This window comes from Narcine bancroftii, chromosome 5 (assembly GCF_036971445.1).
Source record: "Narcine bancroftii isolate sNarBan1 chromosome 5, sNarBan1.hap1, whole genome shotgun sequence".
In the NCBI taxonomy this organism is placed as follows: Eukaryota; Metazoa; Chordata; class Chondrichthyes; order Torpediniformes; family Narcinidae; genus Narcine; species Narcine bancroftii.
In genome coordinates, this window is record NC_091473.1 from 214,995,442 (window position 1) to 215,015,713 (window position 20,272).

The following is a 20,272-nucleotide window of genomic DNA, read 5'->3' on the forward strand; positions in this document are numbered from 1 at the left end:
GGGAGGGAGGGGAGTGAGGGAACATCAAAGGGAGAGAGAATGAGGAGAGGAATGGGGTACAGGGAGCAGGAGGGGAGAAGCGAGAGGGATGAGGCGCAAGGAGAGGGAGGGGGAGCAAGGAGAGGGAGGGGGAGCAGGGAGAGGGAGGGGAGAAGGGAGAGGGAGGGGTGCAGGTCTCACAGCTGGAAACCATCTGTCATATTTGTGGCCCGAAATGTAAAGTTAATAAAACATTAAACACAAGTTTTATCAGGTAAACTTCTCAGGGTCTTTATTCTCCCGTTTCCTTTGTTCTCGTGCTTGTGTTCTTATCTCTTTCTCTCATACCACGTGACTTCCGGTACATCTCATACATATTCATTATCATGACATCCCTCCTTTAATCAGAAATAAACTTTACCTTCACTTACCAATATCCCTCGGAATCCTACAAACATCGTAACTAATGGTAATACTATAACTCAACTACATAAAATTTACTTCCTACAGCACTCATACATACACTTTATGATATAAGATTAAAATACTGTCCCAAAGTTCTTATTAAAACTATGGCACAAAGTCTTCGTATCGTTTGGGCGCTTTCCGGTTTCGTTTCGGCCTGCCTGCGATATTGTCGTCGCTTCTCGGTTGTTCACTCTCAGCGTCGGAAATACTGCTCGCCACGGCTTCGGGTGTTTCTGGCGCTCTAGTCACTTCATCAGGAGTGCTGGTAACTGCCTCTGGAACATCATCAGGTCTCTCAGTTTCAGCATCTCGTATTGGCCTTTCAACCTCTTCGCTCGATGTATCTCTGGACTGGTACCTTTTTACACCTGATACATTTCTCTTATACAGGACTCCAGTTGGAGACTTGACTATCACCATACTGCCACTTCTGGATACGACAGTATAGGGTTGATGGTAATAAGGTGTGTCTAGCTTACCACCAGTTTCATGCCTCACTAGAACATTATCTCCTGGCATGATGTCTGAGTACTTGGCTCCACGTTTCGAATCTGTGTACAGCTTTGCTCCACCTTTCTTTTCAGCATCGTGGTCCCTCATCTCCTGGTCGTCTCGGATTTCCTTTATTTCTGGCATTTTTGTACGGATTTTTCTCCCAAAAAATGCTTCCGCAGGACTTTTTCCAGTGGTTGCATGAGGCATTGCTCGATAGACAGCCACATAAGATAGCAATGCTTCTCGCCAATTTTGCCCTTCTGCGTGTGCAATCCTCAATCGTTTTTCAATGGACTGATTTTGTCTCTCTACTTCTCCGTTGGCTTGCGGCCATTTCGGAGTTACTTTATGATGGTGGATACCTGTGGTCCTCATGTATTCCGCAAATGTCTCTGAAATGAATTGTGGACCATTGTCAGAGTATAATGTAACAGGTAATCCATATCTTGCGAATATCTCTGCTAACGCTTGTGTTGTTTTTTCAGTGGTTGTGGACTTCAACACCACGTACTCATAGTATCTGCTGTAGTAATCTATCACTACCATAATTGATTCACCCGTCGGTAAAGGTCCAAGAAAATCAACAGCTACGTCGATCCATGGTCCTGTCGGGAGTTGCGTACTCCGGATCGGTTCTGGCGGATTACTCCTACTTGTGATTTGACATCCGTGACAAGTTGTAACAAATTTCTCTGCATCTTTATCACATCTTGGCCACCATACCTTGGTCCTGAGGTTTTGCTTGGTACCAATAATACCTAGGTGTCCTTCATGCGCTAAGGATACGATCTTCGGTCTCAATCTTTGCTGAATCACCAATCTGCAACCTCTTAATACACACTGTCCGATGTAACAAAGTTCGTCTCTAATGGGAATGTAAGCCTTGTGAGTACACTTGTCCCATTGTCCACTCTGTATGTATTCTCTTACTTCCCTGAGTTCTGGATCATGTTCGGATTCTCTCTCGACTTCCTTCGTAGTCACAGCTTTCGGTGTCGCCTGAATAGCTACGAAGCGTACAAAGCTCTCTGTTTCTGTTCCCAATTCTGACTTGGATTGTGGACCACCATCCTTCACCAATCTGGACAGCGGAACTGCAATGTTTGTTTTCCCTGCAATGTGGATTACTTTATATTTGTAGGGTTGTAGTCTGAGTACTCGTCTCTCTATTCTGGCACATGGTTTGGATCTAGGTGCATAGATCACCTCTAATGGCTTATGATCTATGATGAGTTCAAATTCAATGCCGTATAAATATGCAAGGAACCTCTCACAGACCCATACAAGTCCGAGTGCTTCTTTCTCTGTCTGAGAGTATCTTCTCTCCACATCTGATAACGATCTGCTGGCATAGGCAATGATTCTTGGTCCTCCATCATGCATCTGGACCAACACGGCTCCTAAACCAACCCGGCTGGCATCCGCTATGACTTTGGTTGATGCCGCCGGATCGTAATATCCAAGAGTTTTTGCATCTGTCAGGCTTTGCTTCAGCGCTGTGAACGCTTTCTTCTGCTCAGATCCAAAATGAAAAGGTACACCTTTCCTGGTTAGTTTCCTTAGTGGTTCTGCCACTGTAGCGAAATTAGGAATGAACTTTGCACAAAAATTGATCAATCCCAGGAAACTCCTCACCTCTGTTGCGTTCTGAGGTGCACGTGCCTCTGCAATAGCTTTCACCTTGGCCTCTGCAGGGTTTAGTCCTTCCCGTGTAAGTCTGTGTCCCTTGAAGTCCATTTCTGACACACCGAACTGGCACTTGTTTCCATTCACGGTAAGGCCTGCCTCCTGTAGTCTAGATAGTACACGCCTCAACCGTTTGTCATGCTCTTCCTTCGTTGGTGCATGGACTATGATGTCGTCAGAAATGTTGGCAACTCCAGGAATGCCTTGAATCACTCGATGGATTTCATACTGGTAGATCTCCGAAGCTGCATTAATTCCAAATGATAGTCTCTTGTAACGATACAATCCATAGTGAGTCACAAATGTTGTTACATCTCGGGAACCTGGATCCAGCTCTAATTGATAATAGCCCCATTTCAGATCAATTTTTGAGAATATCTTACTACTAGTTAGTTCTTGAAGTATTTCCTCCACTGTTGGTATAGGGTGTCGTTCTCTAATTATAGCTTCATTGGCCATTCTCATGTCAACACATAGTCTTATGTCACCCTTTGGTTTGGGCATAATCACTACGGGACTGACCCATTGTGTCGAATGTTCCACAGGTTCAATAATGTCTTGTTCGATCGATTCTTTAATTTTGGCTTCGACTTTCCCACGAAGTCCAAACGGAGTTCGGCGCATTGGTTGTGCCTTGGGTTTGACCGTTTCATCTACCGCTAGCTTCAATTGTCGACCTTTCAGCTTTCCTACTCCTTGGAAGACTGCGGGGAATTCTTGCTTCATATCCTCGTATGACTGAATTGAATTGACACAAGCTCCAATATGAAGTATTGCCAGGTCTTGCGCTTTCTTCTACTCAGCAATGATTCTCCCCTCTCTTCTATGACCATAAACTCTGCTTCGGTGTACTTATCTCCAGCTTCAACAGTTGCAGTAAAACATCCAATGGTCTGCAATGGCTTGGTTGCTGTGTATGGATACAGTTTCTTGGAACACTTCTTTGAGGTACAGATGATCTTTTTCCTTTTCAACTTCTCCCATAAATGTCGATCAATCACATTACCGTCACTGCCTGAGTCTACAATGACCTGCACTGTCACTCCACCAATGATCACTGGGACCTTCTCATGATGTACTTCATTCAACGTAAATTGGTAACAACTCTGTTCCTCCTGGGTATCATCATCGTCACCGTCTATCTGGCGAATGGTATCTTTCTTTCCAGAATACTTTCCTTTCCCCCAGGCTTTGCCTTTGGAAGTTGTACTCTTCCTCTTCTGGTTTGCATTGGACTTGCTTTTGCACTTCTTTGCAAAGTGGTCTTTACCTCCGCACTTTCTGCAAACTTTGCCTTTGGCCGGGCAATATGGGTCTTTTCCAAAGTGACCTCGGTTTCCACATCGATAACACTCCACGTCCTGTGTCGACGTATATCTTGGCTGATTATGGCGATGTAAGAGCCTCTTAATTTGCTGGCTTGAGTTGTCTTTCAGGGTCATGGTATGAAATTGCCCTTCAACAGCCTCTAATGCAGCAGCAATGGTTAAAGCATCGATGAGTTCCAACTCACTCCCTCTTTCCAATAGACGTCTTCTGAGTTTATCTGATCTGCAGTGCTGTACGACTTGATCCAATAATTGGTTGTCCAAATCAGCTGGCATGTAATTGCATCCAACAGCTAGCTGGCGTAGTCTCGTCACGTACTGAGCAATTGTCTGGCCATCTTCTTGTCTCGTTCTCCGAAACAAATGGCGTTGAAATGTAGCATTCGGTGTCACTACATAGTGTGCATTTAATGCATCTACCGCTTTCCGGTACTCATCCTTCCTTCCAGTATTCAAAAGTGTCTTAAATGTTTCCCGAACAGCGGGTCCAGCAGTGAAAAGAAGTAACGCCCTTCTCTGCGCTTTTTGTTCAACTGTACCGGTATCTAGAAATAGGCCACGACTGTCAGCGTAGGATTCAAATTCTTCCAGCCATGCCTTCCACTTCACACTTACAGTACTTGCATCACCAGTCGGGTCAAAATGAGCAATTCCACTATGTGTTAGAAAGTCACCATTTGCACCAGCCATGAGGAAATATTCCAGCCCCAAAAGTACTGAGTCACAGAGAAAATTCTTATCACCTTGAAGTCGTCTGTAATCCTCTGTAATCTTGTTTAGTCTTTAATTTTCTTCAAGCTTCTTTCATCCTCTTTGCCAATGTCACATTTGTGGCCTGAAATGTGAAGTTAATAAAACATTAAACACAAGTTTTATCAGGTAAACTTGTCAGGGTCTTTATTTTCCTGTTTCCTTTGTTCTCCTGCTTGTGTTCTTATCTCTCTCTCTCATACCACGTGACTTCCGGTACATCTCATACATATTCATTATCATGACACCATCCTGTCAATGTCAGCATTTATCCCTGGCCAATAAACAGCAGGTCTGACCCTCCTCTTGCACTTTTTCCAAGGTACCCCTCATGCACCCTTTTCAACATCTCGTTTCAGTGATTGAGGAATGATAATTCGGTTCTGTCTGAGTAGAAGCCCATTGACAGCACTCAGCTCAGTTCTGATGTTATAGTATGACTCACATTCACCTCTAGGCTATCCTTCATTCAGATTCCTGATGAGCTTCTATAGAACTGTGTCCTTTTCTGTTTCAGCTGTGATCTGCTTGGACTTCATGTCAGATACAGGAAGTGATTCAGTGATCAGGTTCACAAAGAAATTCATATCTGTTTCTGTGGAACTCTCATTGTGTGCTTCACTCTACATCGTTGCCCTGGACAGTGCATACAATGTTTTCCTGGTGTCCCAGTTCAAAGTCATAACGTTGTAGCTTCATCATCAGTCTTTAGATTCTCAGAGACATTTCACTGATTATCACTATGAATGTCTCGTGGTCTGTCTCTGCCACGAATGTTGGTAGACCATACACATAATGTGGAATTTCTCGAGTCCACAGTCCAGACCTAGACACTCTTTCTCAATCTGTGCATATCGACATTCAGATATGGTCATCGTCCTTGATGCATATGTAATTGGCCTCCAATCTTCTCCCACAGCCTGAAGTAGCATGGCACCTATTCCATCTTTTGAAGCATCTGTGGATATTTTCGTCCTTCTGGATGTGTCAAAGAAAATCAAAAATACTGGTTCAGTAGTTAGAATGAACTTCAGTTACCCCCATTCTTCCTCGTGGTTGTCTGTGCACTTGAATTAATATTTGTCCTGTAACAACTTCCTTAATTTCAAGTTTTGGAAGACAGATTTGGTATAAATTTACCAATGAAATTAATCATTTCCAGTATCCTTAATATGCCTTTTTTTGTCAGTGGGCCTGGGCATCTCTAAAATTGCTTTCACCTTGCTCTTGTCTGGCTTCACACCTACCTCTGACACTTTATCTCCCAGAAAGGTGATTTCCTTCACACCAAACTGACATTTTTCTCTTTGTAACTTTAATCCATATTTCTGGATGTGTTGTGGTCTTTGAGGACCCTTTTGTTGTGTTGTTTTTGTATGGATCCCCATTGGACTATGTACACAGAACCCCATTTATACTTCTATAATATGCTCCATTGTCCTGTGGAACACGTCTGGAGCTGAGGAAATTCCAAAGGCACCTCAGACAGGAGTATTGGCCAAATGGTCTATTAAATGTACAGGATTTTGTGCCATCATCATGCAGTTTTATTTGCCAGAAGCCCTGGGATGCATCCAATTTAGTGAAAAACTTTGCACTGGCCATCTCACTTGTAATTTCATCCCTGGTTGGGATTTGATAATGATCCCCTCTATATTGACATTCAAGTCTTTTAGGTCCATGCACATCCGTTGGTCACCGTTCTTCTTTTTGACACACCCCATTGAATTCACCCATTCTGTGGTCTCCTCCATTTTCTTTACGACCCCTATTGATGTCATTTGGTCAAGTTCCTGCTTGAGCTTTTCTTTTAGTGGTGCTGGAATCTGCCGAGCAGCTGTGTGTCCTCCTTTAACTGTATTTTATAGGTGAATGGTAGAACTCTAAAACGCTTGAAGATATCTGGAAATTGATCCAGCATTTCCTCTACGCTGTTCCGTGCATTGGCACTGTTAATGGGGTACACCCTCTTGACTCGGCTTAAGTTTTCACATGCTTTGTCATCAAGCAATGATTCATGTCCGCCTGGGACGACTGTGAACCTGATGTGGTGCTCTTTATCTTTAACTTTAACCTTGAGTTTACACGTACCTTTTGTGCCAATGCTCTGTTCATTGTAGGTTTTGAGCTGTACAGGATTTGCATGGATGTATGGCTTCATCTTCATTGCCCTGATGTCATGCTCACAGATCAAATTGATCTTTGCCCCTGTGTCCAGCTTGAAAGGAATATATTTTCCATTTGTATGCAATGAAACAGTCCACTTATCCTGATTGACTCTGTTCACGTGTGGCTGTTCAGTGTCTGTTGGTTTAGAATCTTTCTGCAATACCATGCCAATGAAAAGTGTATCACTGAGGGCAGTTTCTTCTATAGTGTGTACGCTTTCACTTCAGTTTTGTTTCCTTTTGGAAAAACATTGCTTTGCATAATGATTCTGCCTTTTGCACTTATTACTGACTTTTCCTGGACTGGGCATTGTTTTGGAGCGTGTTGAGTGCCACATTATTTGCAATTGAGTGTCTCTCCATCTTTTTGTTGTTTCCTCAATCTTTTTTTTGTTTATGTGTATGGACACACACCATGGATATGGCTATGGCTTCATTTTCACAGGCTTGTGCACTCTCACCAAACTTTTTTGTATGGCGTGGCTTACCTCCATAGCTCCAGCTAAGGTAAGCTCTGTCTCTCGCATCAACCTCTCTCTCACTTTCTTATAACTAATTCCGAACACAATTTGATCATGGATCACTGAATCTTGCAGTGATCCAAAATTGCATTTTCTTACTTTTAGTTTTAAGTCCGTTAAGAAAGTATCAAAGCCCTCTTCCTAAAGCTACGTGTGTGAGCAAAACATGCAGCTCTTGAACGTTTCATTTTTCCTTGGTGCACAGCGTTCATCAACCATCTTAATAACTTTGTCGAACTTGCCCTGGTCTTCTGCTTCAGCAAAAACAAATGTGTTAAAAACCTCCAGTGCTTGAGGTCCCACCACAGTAAGTAGCAGTGGAATCTTCCATGCATCAGGTTTGCTATTGAGTCCAAAGGCTTGCAGATACAGCATGAATCTTCGTTTGAACAGCCTCCACTGGGGATTGAAATTTCCAGTCGAATTTACAGTGACAGGAGTCTTTACTCTCTCCATTTCTCTGCTGCTATGGACTAATTCTCACTTTGCACACTCCTGGTACTATGCATGCTCCTGGTACCATGTGATGTTTCTTTTATTGTAATAAAGAAACTTGGGTTCTTTAAAAACAACTATACTTTATTAGCTAAAGTACACAAGACTGTCTGGAGGCCTCCATCTTGAATCCAACCCAAACAGCCACAAACTAGTCTCCAACTCCCTCAAGTGGTCAGGTGGATCACTAGTATTCTATCATTACTCTCTCCACCTTCCTTACTCCCCTCACCCTTCCATCGCCACCTACCTGTTCCCTCCCTCACCCCATCCCTTGCCCCCTCCCTTTCCACACACCCCCTTCCTCATCCCTCCCTCAACCCTGCCCCCTTCTTTGCCCCCTCCCCTCCCCCACTTCATACCTCCCTCTCTATGTGCCCCATCCCACCCTTGGCCCCTTCCTTACTTCTCCTTTGTCTTCTCCTTCAATCTTTCCTGTGCCCCCCTCTAATCCCCATTCACTCCCTCTCTCATCCCAGCTCTTCCCCCTCTCGCTCATCCCACTTCTGCTCTTCCCTCACCCCCTCCTGCAGTCCATCCCTCACACCTCCCTTGCACCCTCCTTTTCCTTGCCAGCTCCCTCCTCCATCCCTTGACCACTCTTGCCCTCTCCCTCTCTCACCCCCTCCCTGCCCCCTCCTTTGCTCTTCTATCACTCAGTTCTTGCTTTTCCCCTGCCCCTCCCTCACCAACCCTCACCTTTACCTTGTTCGTACCTCACTTCTCCACACACCCACTACCTTTCCCTTCACTGCCTCCCCATGCTCCTGCCTCACCCTCTCTCTTGCTGCTACCTCGCAGATCTCCCCAGTCCCAACTAGCCTCTCACCACTTCCCTGGCATCTTCCCCACCCCCTTCCCCACCCCCTTTCTCCCCCCTTTCCTCAACCCCCTTCCTCTCCCCCTTCATCACCCCCTTTTTTCCCCATTCCTCTCCCCTTCCTCACCTCCTTCAACACCCCCTTCCTCTCCCACTTTCCTCTCTCCCATTCCTCTCCCCTTTTCCTCACCCCCCCTTCTTCACCCCTTCTTCAACCCCTTCCTCACCCCATCATCCCCTCCATCACCCCCTTCCTCTCTCCCTTCCTCACCCCCTTCTATCACCCCCTTCCTCTCCCTCATCCCTTTATTCACCGCCTTAATCTCCTCCTTCCTCGCCCTCTCTGTCTTACCTCGAACCTTTCCCCCTCCTTGGCCCTTCGCCCCTCCCTGAACTCCTCCCTTGGCACTTCCTTTGCTCCCTTCCTCTACCTGTGCTCTCTCTCACCCTCACCTCCTACCTGACCACCTCCCCGATCCTTCCCTTTCCCTTTCCCTGGCCTCCTCCATTGTCCTCTCCCTGTGCTACATTACACACTTGCTCACCCCCTACCTTTCCCCTCCCTTGCCCAGCTTTCTCCCCTCATCATCTCTTTCCCCCGTCTCATCCCCCTCCATTGCTCCTCCCTCACCCTTAGTCAATCCCACCCTCACCCTTCCTCACCCTATTCTTCTCCACCTCTCACCCCTTCCCTAGCCCTTTCCTTTGTTCCTTCCCTCACCCTGTATTTTGGCCTTCCTTTGACCCCTCCTTCGCTCCCTCCATCACCCCTCCCTCGCATTCTTCCTTGCTCCCTTCCTCACCCCAACCCCTTTCCCTCCCACACTTGTTTACTCCCTTGAATCTTCCCTCTTGCCCCTCCCTCATCCCTCCCTTGCCCCTCCCTCCTCTCCTCCTCTTCAGTTTCTCCCCTTTCCTCCCCCTCCCTTCCCCCCTGCATCGCCCCTCCCTCTCCCCTCTCTTGCCCCTTTCTCTTGCTCTTCCTCGTCCCCCCCTTGCTTCTTCCCGCTACCTTCCCTCTTCCCTTGCCCGTCCCTCACCTCCTCCCTCTCCCCTTCCATGCTCCACCTTCCTCTCTACCTCTGTAGTCCCTTGTCCCCTTCTTTTCTTTACCTCCCTCGACCCTCACCCCCCCTCCCACACCCTTGTTGCCTGCCTCATGCCCGTAGATGGGTTCTGTGCTGCCCGATATTCATCTGAGTAGGGCCCTGTGGAGGAAGGTGGGGTTGTGAGAGGCTTCTGGAGGAGAACCTGACTTTCATATTCTTGTCCCTGCAGACGTGATTCCCGTTGGGATCATTGCTGGAGTGACGGCAGGAATGGGGGCACTGCTCGCCCTGCTGCTGGCCAGCCTGAGTGTGGTGGTTTATCGGCGTCGCAAGCACAGTGAGTCCCCTTCCCCCTCCACTGCATCCACTCCTCCCCTACCTCTTCCTTACCCAACATCCCCACCCCTACTCCCCTCTCCCCATCCCTCCCCTCACTTCCACCCTTCCCCTACCTCTCCCCACATCCTCATCCCTTCTCCCCTCCATCCTTATCTTCCTACCCATCCCCATCTCTCCCTTACCCCACATCCCCACCCATCCTCCCCCTCCACCTTTCCTCCCACACCCACCCCTCCACTACCTCTTCCTCATCCCACATCCCCACCCCACCCCCTCCCCACTCCTCCATTCCCTCACACCTCCACCCTTAACCTACCCCAGCCTTCCCCTCCCTCACATACCCACTCTTCTCCATCATCCCTCCCCTCCACAATACCCACCACTCTCTAGCACTCCTCCCTCTTCCCACCACTCCTTCCCCATACCCCCTCAAACACCACCCCACCTCTCCCACATACCACCCCCACCCTTTTTCTCCTGCACACCCCTACCCCACTCCTCCTGCACATTAACATGCCTCCTCCTCCCCTCCCACATACACTTAACTCCTCTCCCTCCTATCCCCCACACATCTCCACCCCTCCCCTCCATCCCCATTCCTATCCCACCTCTCCCTTCCACATCCATATCCCACCCCTAGATTCACATTCACCCTTATTCCATCCCCACAAACCCCTCTCCTTCCCCACCCCCACAGATCCCTCCAACTGCAACCCCTCCTGACCTGCATCCCCTACCCCTCCTTCTCCATCCCATTCCTGCACCACCTCCCTCACACATTCTTCTCCCCTTCCCCATCACCTTTCCATCCACACTTCACCTCCCACTCCACTCCCTCCTGATCCCCATTCCTTCTCCTATACCCCCTCCTCCATCCTTTTACTAACCATGAGAGTGTATGATGGGTGGATGTAGAGGGAACTTCACCCTGTTTCTTACCCCAGGTGTGTGTGATGGGTCAATGTTGCGGGAGATTCAACCTGTGTTTGACCCTGAGAGTGTGTGATTGGAGGGTGTTGAGAAGCTTCACTCTGGGTCTGACCCTGTGAGTGTCTGATGGAATAGTGAAGAGGGAGCTTCACTCTGTGTTATATCCTAGGAGAGTGTGATGGGGCAGTGTAAAGGGAGGTTCACTCTGACTTCAGCAGTGGGATGGTGCAGAGGGAATATCACTTGTCTGAAATGTGACAGTGTAGAGGAACTTCATTATGTATGTGACTCCAGAAGTGTGTGATGGAATGGTGCAGTGAAATTTCACTTTGTGTCTGTCACTGGGAAAGTATGATGGGACAGTGAAGAGGATGTTTCCCTCTGTGTCAGACCCTGAGGGCGTGTGTTGGGACAGTGTGGAGGGACTGGGCCTGACTGTGTCCTGGGAGTGTGTGATCAGACAGTAGTTGGCGGGGGGGGGGGGGGGGGGGGGGGTTGGAATTCATCAGGCTGCCACTCTGCATATTTGCTCTGTTCCTCCCACCCTGCCCAGGTCGGAAAGACGTGACTCTGGGCAAACCTGATGTTAAAGTGGAGACGGTGAACAAGGAACCTCCACTGACCAAGGAGTTGGAAGAGGATGATTCCAACATCTCCACGGCGACCCGTGTCATGAAAGCTATGTACTCGGTGAGTCCACATGTGTGTCACAGAGTCACACAGCACAGTTTGGCCCAACATCTCCATGCCGATCATTGGCTTCTGGGCTGGTCCCATATCCATTGGACCCTGCCTGTACGACCGGGGACCATTGTCATAGCCACCCTTCTACAGCTTCCACAAACAGCTTGTGCCAGAAAGAGACCAGTCTCAAAGTGAAAAGGTTACCCCTCAGGCCTTGTCATCTCTCCCCTCTCACCTTAAACTTGTGCCCTCTGCTTCTAGAATCATCTACACTGGGAAAAAGACTGTGTGCATTCACTTTATTGGTGCCCTCATGATTTTACAAACCTTGATGAGGTCACTCCTCAGCCTTATAAGTCACCTCTTGAACAAGCATTTAGGGTGTGACAGTCAGCCCAACAGTGCAAGGTGCAGCATTACCAGGATATTGGGAGGATTGCAGTCAAACAGTGCTGTGTACAATGTCATTGGGATACAGGAATCAGCACAGGTTATATGGGCCTGGTCCCCAAGATCTCTCTGTTCTTTCATTGTTAAGAATCAAGCCATATATGTTAAACTCAATAAAAATAATTAAAAGGAAAATAAGAATCCTGCCATTAACCGCTTTTTAAATTTAACCTTCCAAAGTGCATCACTTCACACTTACTCGGATTGATCTACCAGGTCTCCACCCAACTCTGCACCCTGTCTCATCCTGTTCTAACCTGCAACAATCTTCTACACTATCCACAACATCTCCATCCTTTGTTGTATCATCTGCAAGCTTCTGACCCATTCCTCCTTCATCCAAGTCATTTCTAAAAATCACAAAGAGCAGGGGTATTGGAACAGGACTCTCTGGAGTACCAGCAGTCACTGACCTCTAGGCAGAATCCATTTCATCTACTACCCTCTGCCTTCTGCAGGCAAGCCAATTCTGAATCCAAGCAACCAAGGTTCCTTGGATTCCATGTCTCATAACCTTTGGAATGACCTTGTTGAACACCTTACTAAAATTCATGTACACTTTCTCACAAAGCACACACACTATCTCTCTCTCTCACACACTCTCTCTCACACACTCTCTCTCTCCCTCACACACACACACACACACACACACACACACACACACACACACACACACTCTCTCACTCTCTCTCTCTCACACAATCTCTCTCTCACACACACTCAAACATTCTCACACTCATACATACTTTCTATCTACACACTCTGTCACACTATCACACTCTCACATACACTCTCTCCCTCACACTCACTCTCACACACTCTCGCACACTCACATTCTCTCACCCACACTCACACAAACACTCTCACACACTCACACACTTTCTCTCACGTACTTGCTCTCTCCCTCTGTCATACTCTCTCTAACTCTCTGTTCACACTCTCTGTCACACACACACTATATATAAGTGTCAGGATATTTTGGTGCACACAGTTTGGTGCTGGACATTTTGGTCTGCTGCCCCACTTACTGTCTGCTTGCCGACTCCGTCCTGCCAACGTTGCAGCACTGCCTGAATCTCCGGCGATGCAGAAACTCCCTCCCCCCATTCAGGGAACTATCAAAAACAAAGGTTTTTGGTAAATTATAATGATATATTTATTGTAAGTTTCATTACATATAATGAAATATATAATGAATTTTAAATTATTAAAAATTTAAAAACACTTGTTAAATACACTCCAGTTGTCGTAAAATAGATTCTTTGTTCCGCACATCTGACTCAACTCACTGCAACCACTGTGACTAGAACCACTGTCACCGTTCTCTCTCTGCAGTGTCGTTCACACAGTTTTTGACAAGAGATTGTGATAAAACGATAGAAAATACAACCCACTGTTAACCAAACAAAGCCGTCTATCGTCACAACCCTCAGTACAAGTGATAGGGGGCAGATAGGTGTTATTAACAAGAAATTTGCATACACATACATATAATAAATATCCTGCAATATATTGTTAATAACAATGACCGTCAGATCTGCTGCTGCCATTGCCACCAGGGGAGCAGTTTCCTGTGGGGAGGGAGTTTCTGAAATGCCAGCGTTAAAGCTGCAACACCAGGGGTTGCCGGGCCAGCACCAAACTGGGCACCAAATGTCCGAGGGGCTCCAAAAGTTTTATTCATCAAATGTTCAACACCAAAATGTCTGTCACCAAAATGTGGGCGATTCTATATCTCACACACACACACACACAAATCCTCTCCTCAGGCATTCAAAGAGGACGTTGAGCTGAAGTCTGAACTGCGCCCTGACATCATCAACACGCGGGAGGAGAGCGAGCTCAAGGTACAGGAAGATCCCACGGCACCACCATTACTCACAACTGGTACCCCTGACACCCCAACTCCTGCAACTATGGATAATGGGGTGGGGGGTAGGGTCATTGACCAGATGTCTCAGCTGAGAGAGGGAGGGAGGGAGGGTACAGTGGGGTTGTGGGAGGGAAGGAGCAGCTGTATTAGAGGGGATGGATTGGTGAGGGTTTGGCCAGGGGAGGGATGAGGTTCTGAAATTGAGGTTGGGATGGGGGAAGGGAGGGGAACATTTGGAATAAGTAGAAAATTGGGTTGTGAGCAGGGGAGGAGGAGATTGGGGAAGGGGAGATTAGGTTGGAGAGGGGAGAGAGAGGTTGGTTTGGGGAAGGGGAGAGAAGGAGGAGGTTAGATTGGAGAGGGGAGTAGCTAGTTGGGAGGAGGGAGGGGTAGTAGAGGGAGTAGGAGGTTGGGTTGGGGGAGGTTGGGTTGGGAGTGGGGGAGGGTAGGGGTTGGGTAGTGGAGGGGAGGGCTAGTGCCAGACATTCACACTCTCTCTCTTTCTCTTTTTCTCTTTCTCCCCCCTCTCTCTTTCTCCCACTATCTCTCTTTCTCCCTATCTTTCCCTTTCTCTTGCTCTCCCCTTGACCTCAGGATCCCACGAATGGCTACTACAATGTTCGCGGGCAGGAGGAGCGCCCGGCTTCACGGACCCTGCTGTACGCGGACTACAGGCCGGGTCCCGTCCCACGTTATGATCCCCGTCCCCCCTCCCGCCTCTCGCACACCAGCGGGTTCGGGCAGGGCCCACCCCTTGGTGCTCCCCCCTATGGCCGCCTAGCTGACTTCCCCAGTGAGGGTGCAGATGCTGTCAGCCAACTGTCCTATGAGGTCTATGCCTTCCCCCACTATGGTGTTCCCGTTTACCCCCGCCCCTTCGACCCCTATGATCCCGGCCCTAAATACGGAGGCACCTCCCGCTACTCCTACTCACCCCCCCAGTCCGAGCATGGTCGCCCCTATCAGCAGCGAATGCAGACCCATGTCTGACCCCATGCCCAGGCACCACCACCTGCCCCGAACCCCTCCTCTCCTTATCCACCATCTCCCTTCCCCTGTCCCCTCCTTTCCCCTCTCCTGTACTCCTCTCCCATCCTGATCCTCCTTACCACTACCCTCCTCACCCTCCCCTCCCATCCCCTCCCTTACCCCCTACTCTCCCACTTTCCCTTTCCTCCCTCTACCACTCCCCTCCTTCTCACCTCCCCTTTTCCTCGCCTCCTCTTCTCCCCACATCCTACTCTCCCCACCATCATGACCTCCTCTCCACTCACCTCCCCCAACCCTCACACCCCTCCCCTCCTATTTTGACCAGCCCCATTTCCCCTCAGCCCCACGTCCTGCGTTTGACCCTTCGGGAGTGCTGTCTTTGATGCCCACTGTGAGAGTTTGTATATATTTATACTTCCTCTGGTTAAGTCTATTTTCTATAAGCTGTATGAGTGAGTGAGTGTGGACACTGTTGTGTGGCTGAGGATATATATATATATATATTATAAGCTGGGGCTTGAGCCCCTCTAGATCACGACAAAGAGCTTCCAAATGTATCACAATAAATTTCGGACACACATGTGCAATGTTTGGAACATTCCAGATGGTGGTGAGAGCCCACCTATGTGACCAATGCCCGAGACCTCAACCATTCCCCTCAACTACCTCGGCCCCTCAAGAGGCAGGTCTGAACCTCACTCCCACCCTCCATTACCCCTTATCTGGGCTTTAAAATCGACTCCCTGGAGAGTGCTTCACCTTGTGTTTGACCCGTACCCCGGACGGAGTGTGTGATGGGACAGTGTAGAGGGAGGTTACCCCGGGATCTGACCCATGCCCCGCCTGGACTGTGTGATGGGACAGTGTAGAGGGAGTTTACCCCTGGATCTGACCCATGCCCCGGAGTGTGTGATGGAGCAGTGTAGAGGGAGCTTACCCCAGGATCTGACCCATGCCCCGCCCAGAGTGCATGATGGGACAGTGTAGAGGGAGCTTACCCCTGGATCTGACCCATGCCCTGCCCGGAGTGTGTCATGGGACAGAGTAGAGGGAGCTTACTCCTGGATCTGACCCATGCCCCACCCGGAGTGTGTGATGGGACAGTAGAGGGAGCTTACCCCTGGATTTGACCCATGCCCCGCCCAGAGTGTGTGATGGGACAGTGTAGAGGGAGCTTCCCCTGGATCTGACCCATGCCCCGGAGTGTGTGATGGGACAGTATAGACGCAGCTTACCCCTGGATCTGACCCATGCCCCAGGAGTGTGTGACAGGACAGTATAGAGGGAGGTTACCCCTGGTTCTGACCCGTGCCCCAGGAGTGTGTGATGGGACGGTGTAGAGGGAGCTTCCCCTGGGTCTGGTCCTGTGGTGTGTGATGGGACAGTTTAGAGGGAGCTTCACTATATGTCTGACCCAGAGATTAATGGTGTGTATGTGAGTGCGTGTTGGGAAGGTGTGAACAGTAGAGGGAGCTTCCCTCTGGGTCTGACTCGAGTCCCGGGAGTGTGTGATGGGACAATGTAAAGAGAGCCTCCCCTGGGTCTGACTCATGTTCTGGGAATGTGTGACGGGTTAGCGTACAGGGAGTTTCACTCTGGGTCTGGCCCACACCCTAGCAATGTGTGATGGGATAGTGTAGAGGGACCATATCTCTGTGTCTGACCCAGGGGGAGAGAGTGTGTGTGTGTGCGCGCGAGTGTCATGCGATTGTGTATTGGGGGAAACATCGTTCTGTGTCTGACCTGACCTGTCCATGAACAACCACTATGACCGGTACGATCCCAATCCCTACCCCTGGGAACCCTGAATCCAAGGGTCCCCCTGGATAGATAAGCCCTGCCCCTGGGCCACATGGTGTGGGGGGATGTTGCTGGCTCTCACCCATGTTTGCAGGGAGACAGAGTAACAGGCCACACTGGGCTGTTGCCATGGAGCAAGGAACTACCACAGTGTTAATTGCTGAAGATGGTTTAAAATATTAAAATGAAAATTAAATCTTTGTCTGTGTTTGGAATTGTATCAGTCGGCGATTTTGGGATGTTTGTCACAACTCCAAGGGAGGGGGATTGAGGAAGGGATAGTGAGGGGGTTGGTGAGAAAGGGGATCAAGGAGGTAGAGGGAGGGGGAGTGAGGGAATGAAAGAGGGGTAGATGGAGGGAGAGTGAGGGAGGGAAGTAATGGAGGGGAAGAAACGAGGGAGAGGATCAGAGGCAGTCATGGAGGGTTTGAAAGGTGGAAGGAGGGGACTAATGGGGCTATGAGGGTGAAGGAGGGAGGGCAGAGAGAGAGGGGAGTGAGATGCAGTGAGGGGGAGAGGGGAATGTGGTGGGGGAAGGGAGGGAGGTGACGGAGAAGGAATGGGGAGTGAGGGGAGGGGACAGTGGGTCGGGGTGATACGAAAGGGTGGGGCCACTGGGAGTGGGATTAAGGGGCTGGAGGTAGGGATGGAGGAGTGGAGATGGTTGGATAGTGGGGATGGGAGAGAGGGAGGTGTGGATCCCACAGGATGGGGGAGGGACAGTGGGGACAGAGATCAGTCGGTGTAGAACACAGCCCAGTCACTGCTGTCTATATTTAGCCCCCACCTGTCGGGTGTCCATCTGAGCACCTCCTCTCGGAGGCTGCAGCTAATTTTGTCTCCTTTCTAAGGCTTGCTGACTCATCGGCCGTTCTTGTGTTAGCTCACCTCTTGCCTCAGTCTCCTGTCCACTGTCTCAGGGACCATACACAGACCAACACAAGCGCTGGTGTGCATGGACATCAGGGCCAGGGATCCCGTGAGGGATGTCTGTCCCTAGGCCATGGTGTCAGGAGAAGGCGTAGAGATAAGGCCCAGGACCCCTATGAGGGCTGTCTCTCCCCAGGACTTGCCGCCACAGGAAGGTCTGGAGACAGGGAACCGCCCAAGGAGGTGACCTCAGTGTGCTGTGGGAAGTGAAGGGGCTGACACCAATTTTGAGGATGACACTGGGAGAGATTCAGAGTTGGATGCAAGGTGATGGAGTATCTCAGCGGGAGCAGGTTCTGAGGTCAAACTCAACCTTGAGAGGTCATTGCCAACCAGGGAAACCATCCTTGTTAGGATGTTGTGGGGGGAGGGTATTGGTCTGAACATTCCCCTCCCCACCTCATCTTGCACACTCCTACACCCACACCCTCAATCCTTGCCGGCACCCTCCTCACCTGATGCGCTACTGCACCCTCACTACTCACCTAAGAACATCCCACTTCTCACCCACACTCTCACTCCTCTTTAAGCCTCTTCCATGCTCAATCGTCAACTCACACCCTCCTACACCTTTACTTCTATCCTTACACCATCATATATACTCTCATTCCCCAACTCACAGTCTCCCTCATCCTCACTGCTTACCATACACAGTCCTGAACACTCACTCCTCACCCCACACCCTTCTACACATTCTCCCCTCATCTCACGGTCTACTTGCACCTCTCATACACCCTCACCCCACACCCATCTACATCCTCACTCCTCACCACACACTCACCTACACCCTCACCTCGCCACACACAAACACACACTCTCACTCCTCACCCCACACCCACCTACACCCTCACTCCTCCCCACACACCCATCTACACCCTCACTCTTCACCCCACACCCACCTACACCCTCAGTCCTCACCCCACACCCACCTACATCCTCACTCCTCACTACACACTCACCTACACCCTCACCTCACCACACACACACCCTCACTACTCATCCCACACCCATCTACACCCTCACTCCTCCCCACACACCCACCTACATCCTCACTCCTCACCCAACACTCACCTACAACCACTCCAAACTCAACTACACCCTCACTCCTCACCACACCCACCTAAACCCTCAATCCACACCGCACCCACCAACACCCTCACTCCTCACCCCAAACCCACAGACACCCTCACTCCTCACAACACACTCACCTACACCTTCCTCACCCCACACCCACCTACACCCTCACTCCTCACCCCACACCCACCTACACACTCACTCCACACCCCACACCCACCTACACCCTCACTCCTCCCTACACCCACCTACACCGTCCTCACAGAACCCATCTACACCCTCACTCCTCACCCCACACCCACCTACACCATCACTCCACACCCAATGATACCCTCACCTCACCCCACACACACCTACTCCCTCACTCCTCACCACACACCCACCTACACCCTCACTCCTCACCCCACATCCAACTGCACCCTCACTCCTCACCACACCCACCAACACCCTCACTCCTCAACACACACCTACTCCCCCACTCCTCACCATACACCCTCCTACCCTCACTCCTCACCCCATTCACCTACACCCTCACTCCTCACCCAACACTCACCTACAACCTCTACACATGCATCTACACCCTCACTCCTCACCACATCCACCTAAACCCTCAATCCACATCCACCTACACCCTCACTCCTCAACCCACCCACCTACACACTCAATCCTCACCCCACACTCACCTACAATCTCTGCACACTCACCTACACCCTCACCACACCCACCTACACCCTCACTCCTCACCACACCCACCTACACCCTCACTCCTCACCCCACAGTCACCTACATCCTCACTCCTCACCACACCCAACTGCACCCTCACTCCTCACCTCACCGAACCACACCCTCACTCTTCACCCTACACCCTCACTCCTCACCACACCCACCCAAACCCTCACTTCTCAACACACACACCTACTCCCTCACTCCACCACACTCACCTACACCCTCACTCATCACCCCACTCTCATCTACACCCTCACTCCTCACCACACTCTCACCTACCTACACCCTCACTCCTCACCACACCCACCAACACCCTCACTCCTCAACACACACCTACTCCCACTCCACCACACTCCCTACATGCTCACTCCTCACCACACCCAACTGCACCCTCACTCCTCACCACACCGAACCACACACTCACTCTTCACCCCACACCCACCAACACCCTCACTCCTCAACACACACCTACTCCCACTCCACCACACTCCCTACATGCTCACTCCTCACCACACCCAACTGCACCCTCACTCCTCACCACACCGAACCACACACTCACTCTTCACCCCACACCCACCAACACCCTCACTCCTCAACACACAACTACTCCCTCACTCCACCACACTCACCTACACTCTCACTCTTCACCACACTCCCACCGACAATCTCACTCCTCACCACACCCCCTACACCCTAACTCCTCACCCCACACCCTCC

The 20,272-nt window shown here is 49.8% G+C and overlaps 1 protein-coding gene across 4 annotated transcripts in view; it reads left to right on the forward strand.

Annotated features, from left to right (window-relative positions):
* LOC138764812 (kin of IRRE-like protein 1) overlaps positions 1-17,025 on the forward strand; it is a 141,918-nt gene extending 124,893 nt beyond the window's left edge. For all 4 annotated transcript variants that reach the window (XM_069941124.1, XM_069941120.1, XM_069941121.1 and 1 more), the window contains 4 exons: positions 9,989-10,096; positions 11,582-11,718; positions 13,932-14,009; positions 14,630-17,025. In XM_069941124.1, the coding sequence (XP_069797225.1) occupies positions 9,989-10,096; positions 11,582-11,718; positions 13,932-14,009; positions 14,630-15,025 (719 nt within the window). In that variant the 3' untranslated portion in view covers positions 15,026-17,025. The remainder of the gene's footprint in view (positions 1-9,988; positions 10,097-11,581; positions 11,719-13,931; positions 14,010-14,629) is intronic.
* The last annotated feature ends 3,247 nt before the right edge of the window (positions 17,026-20,272 follow it).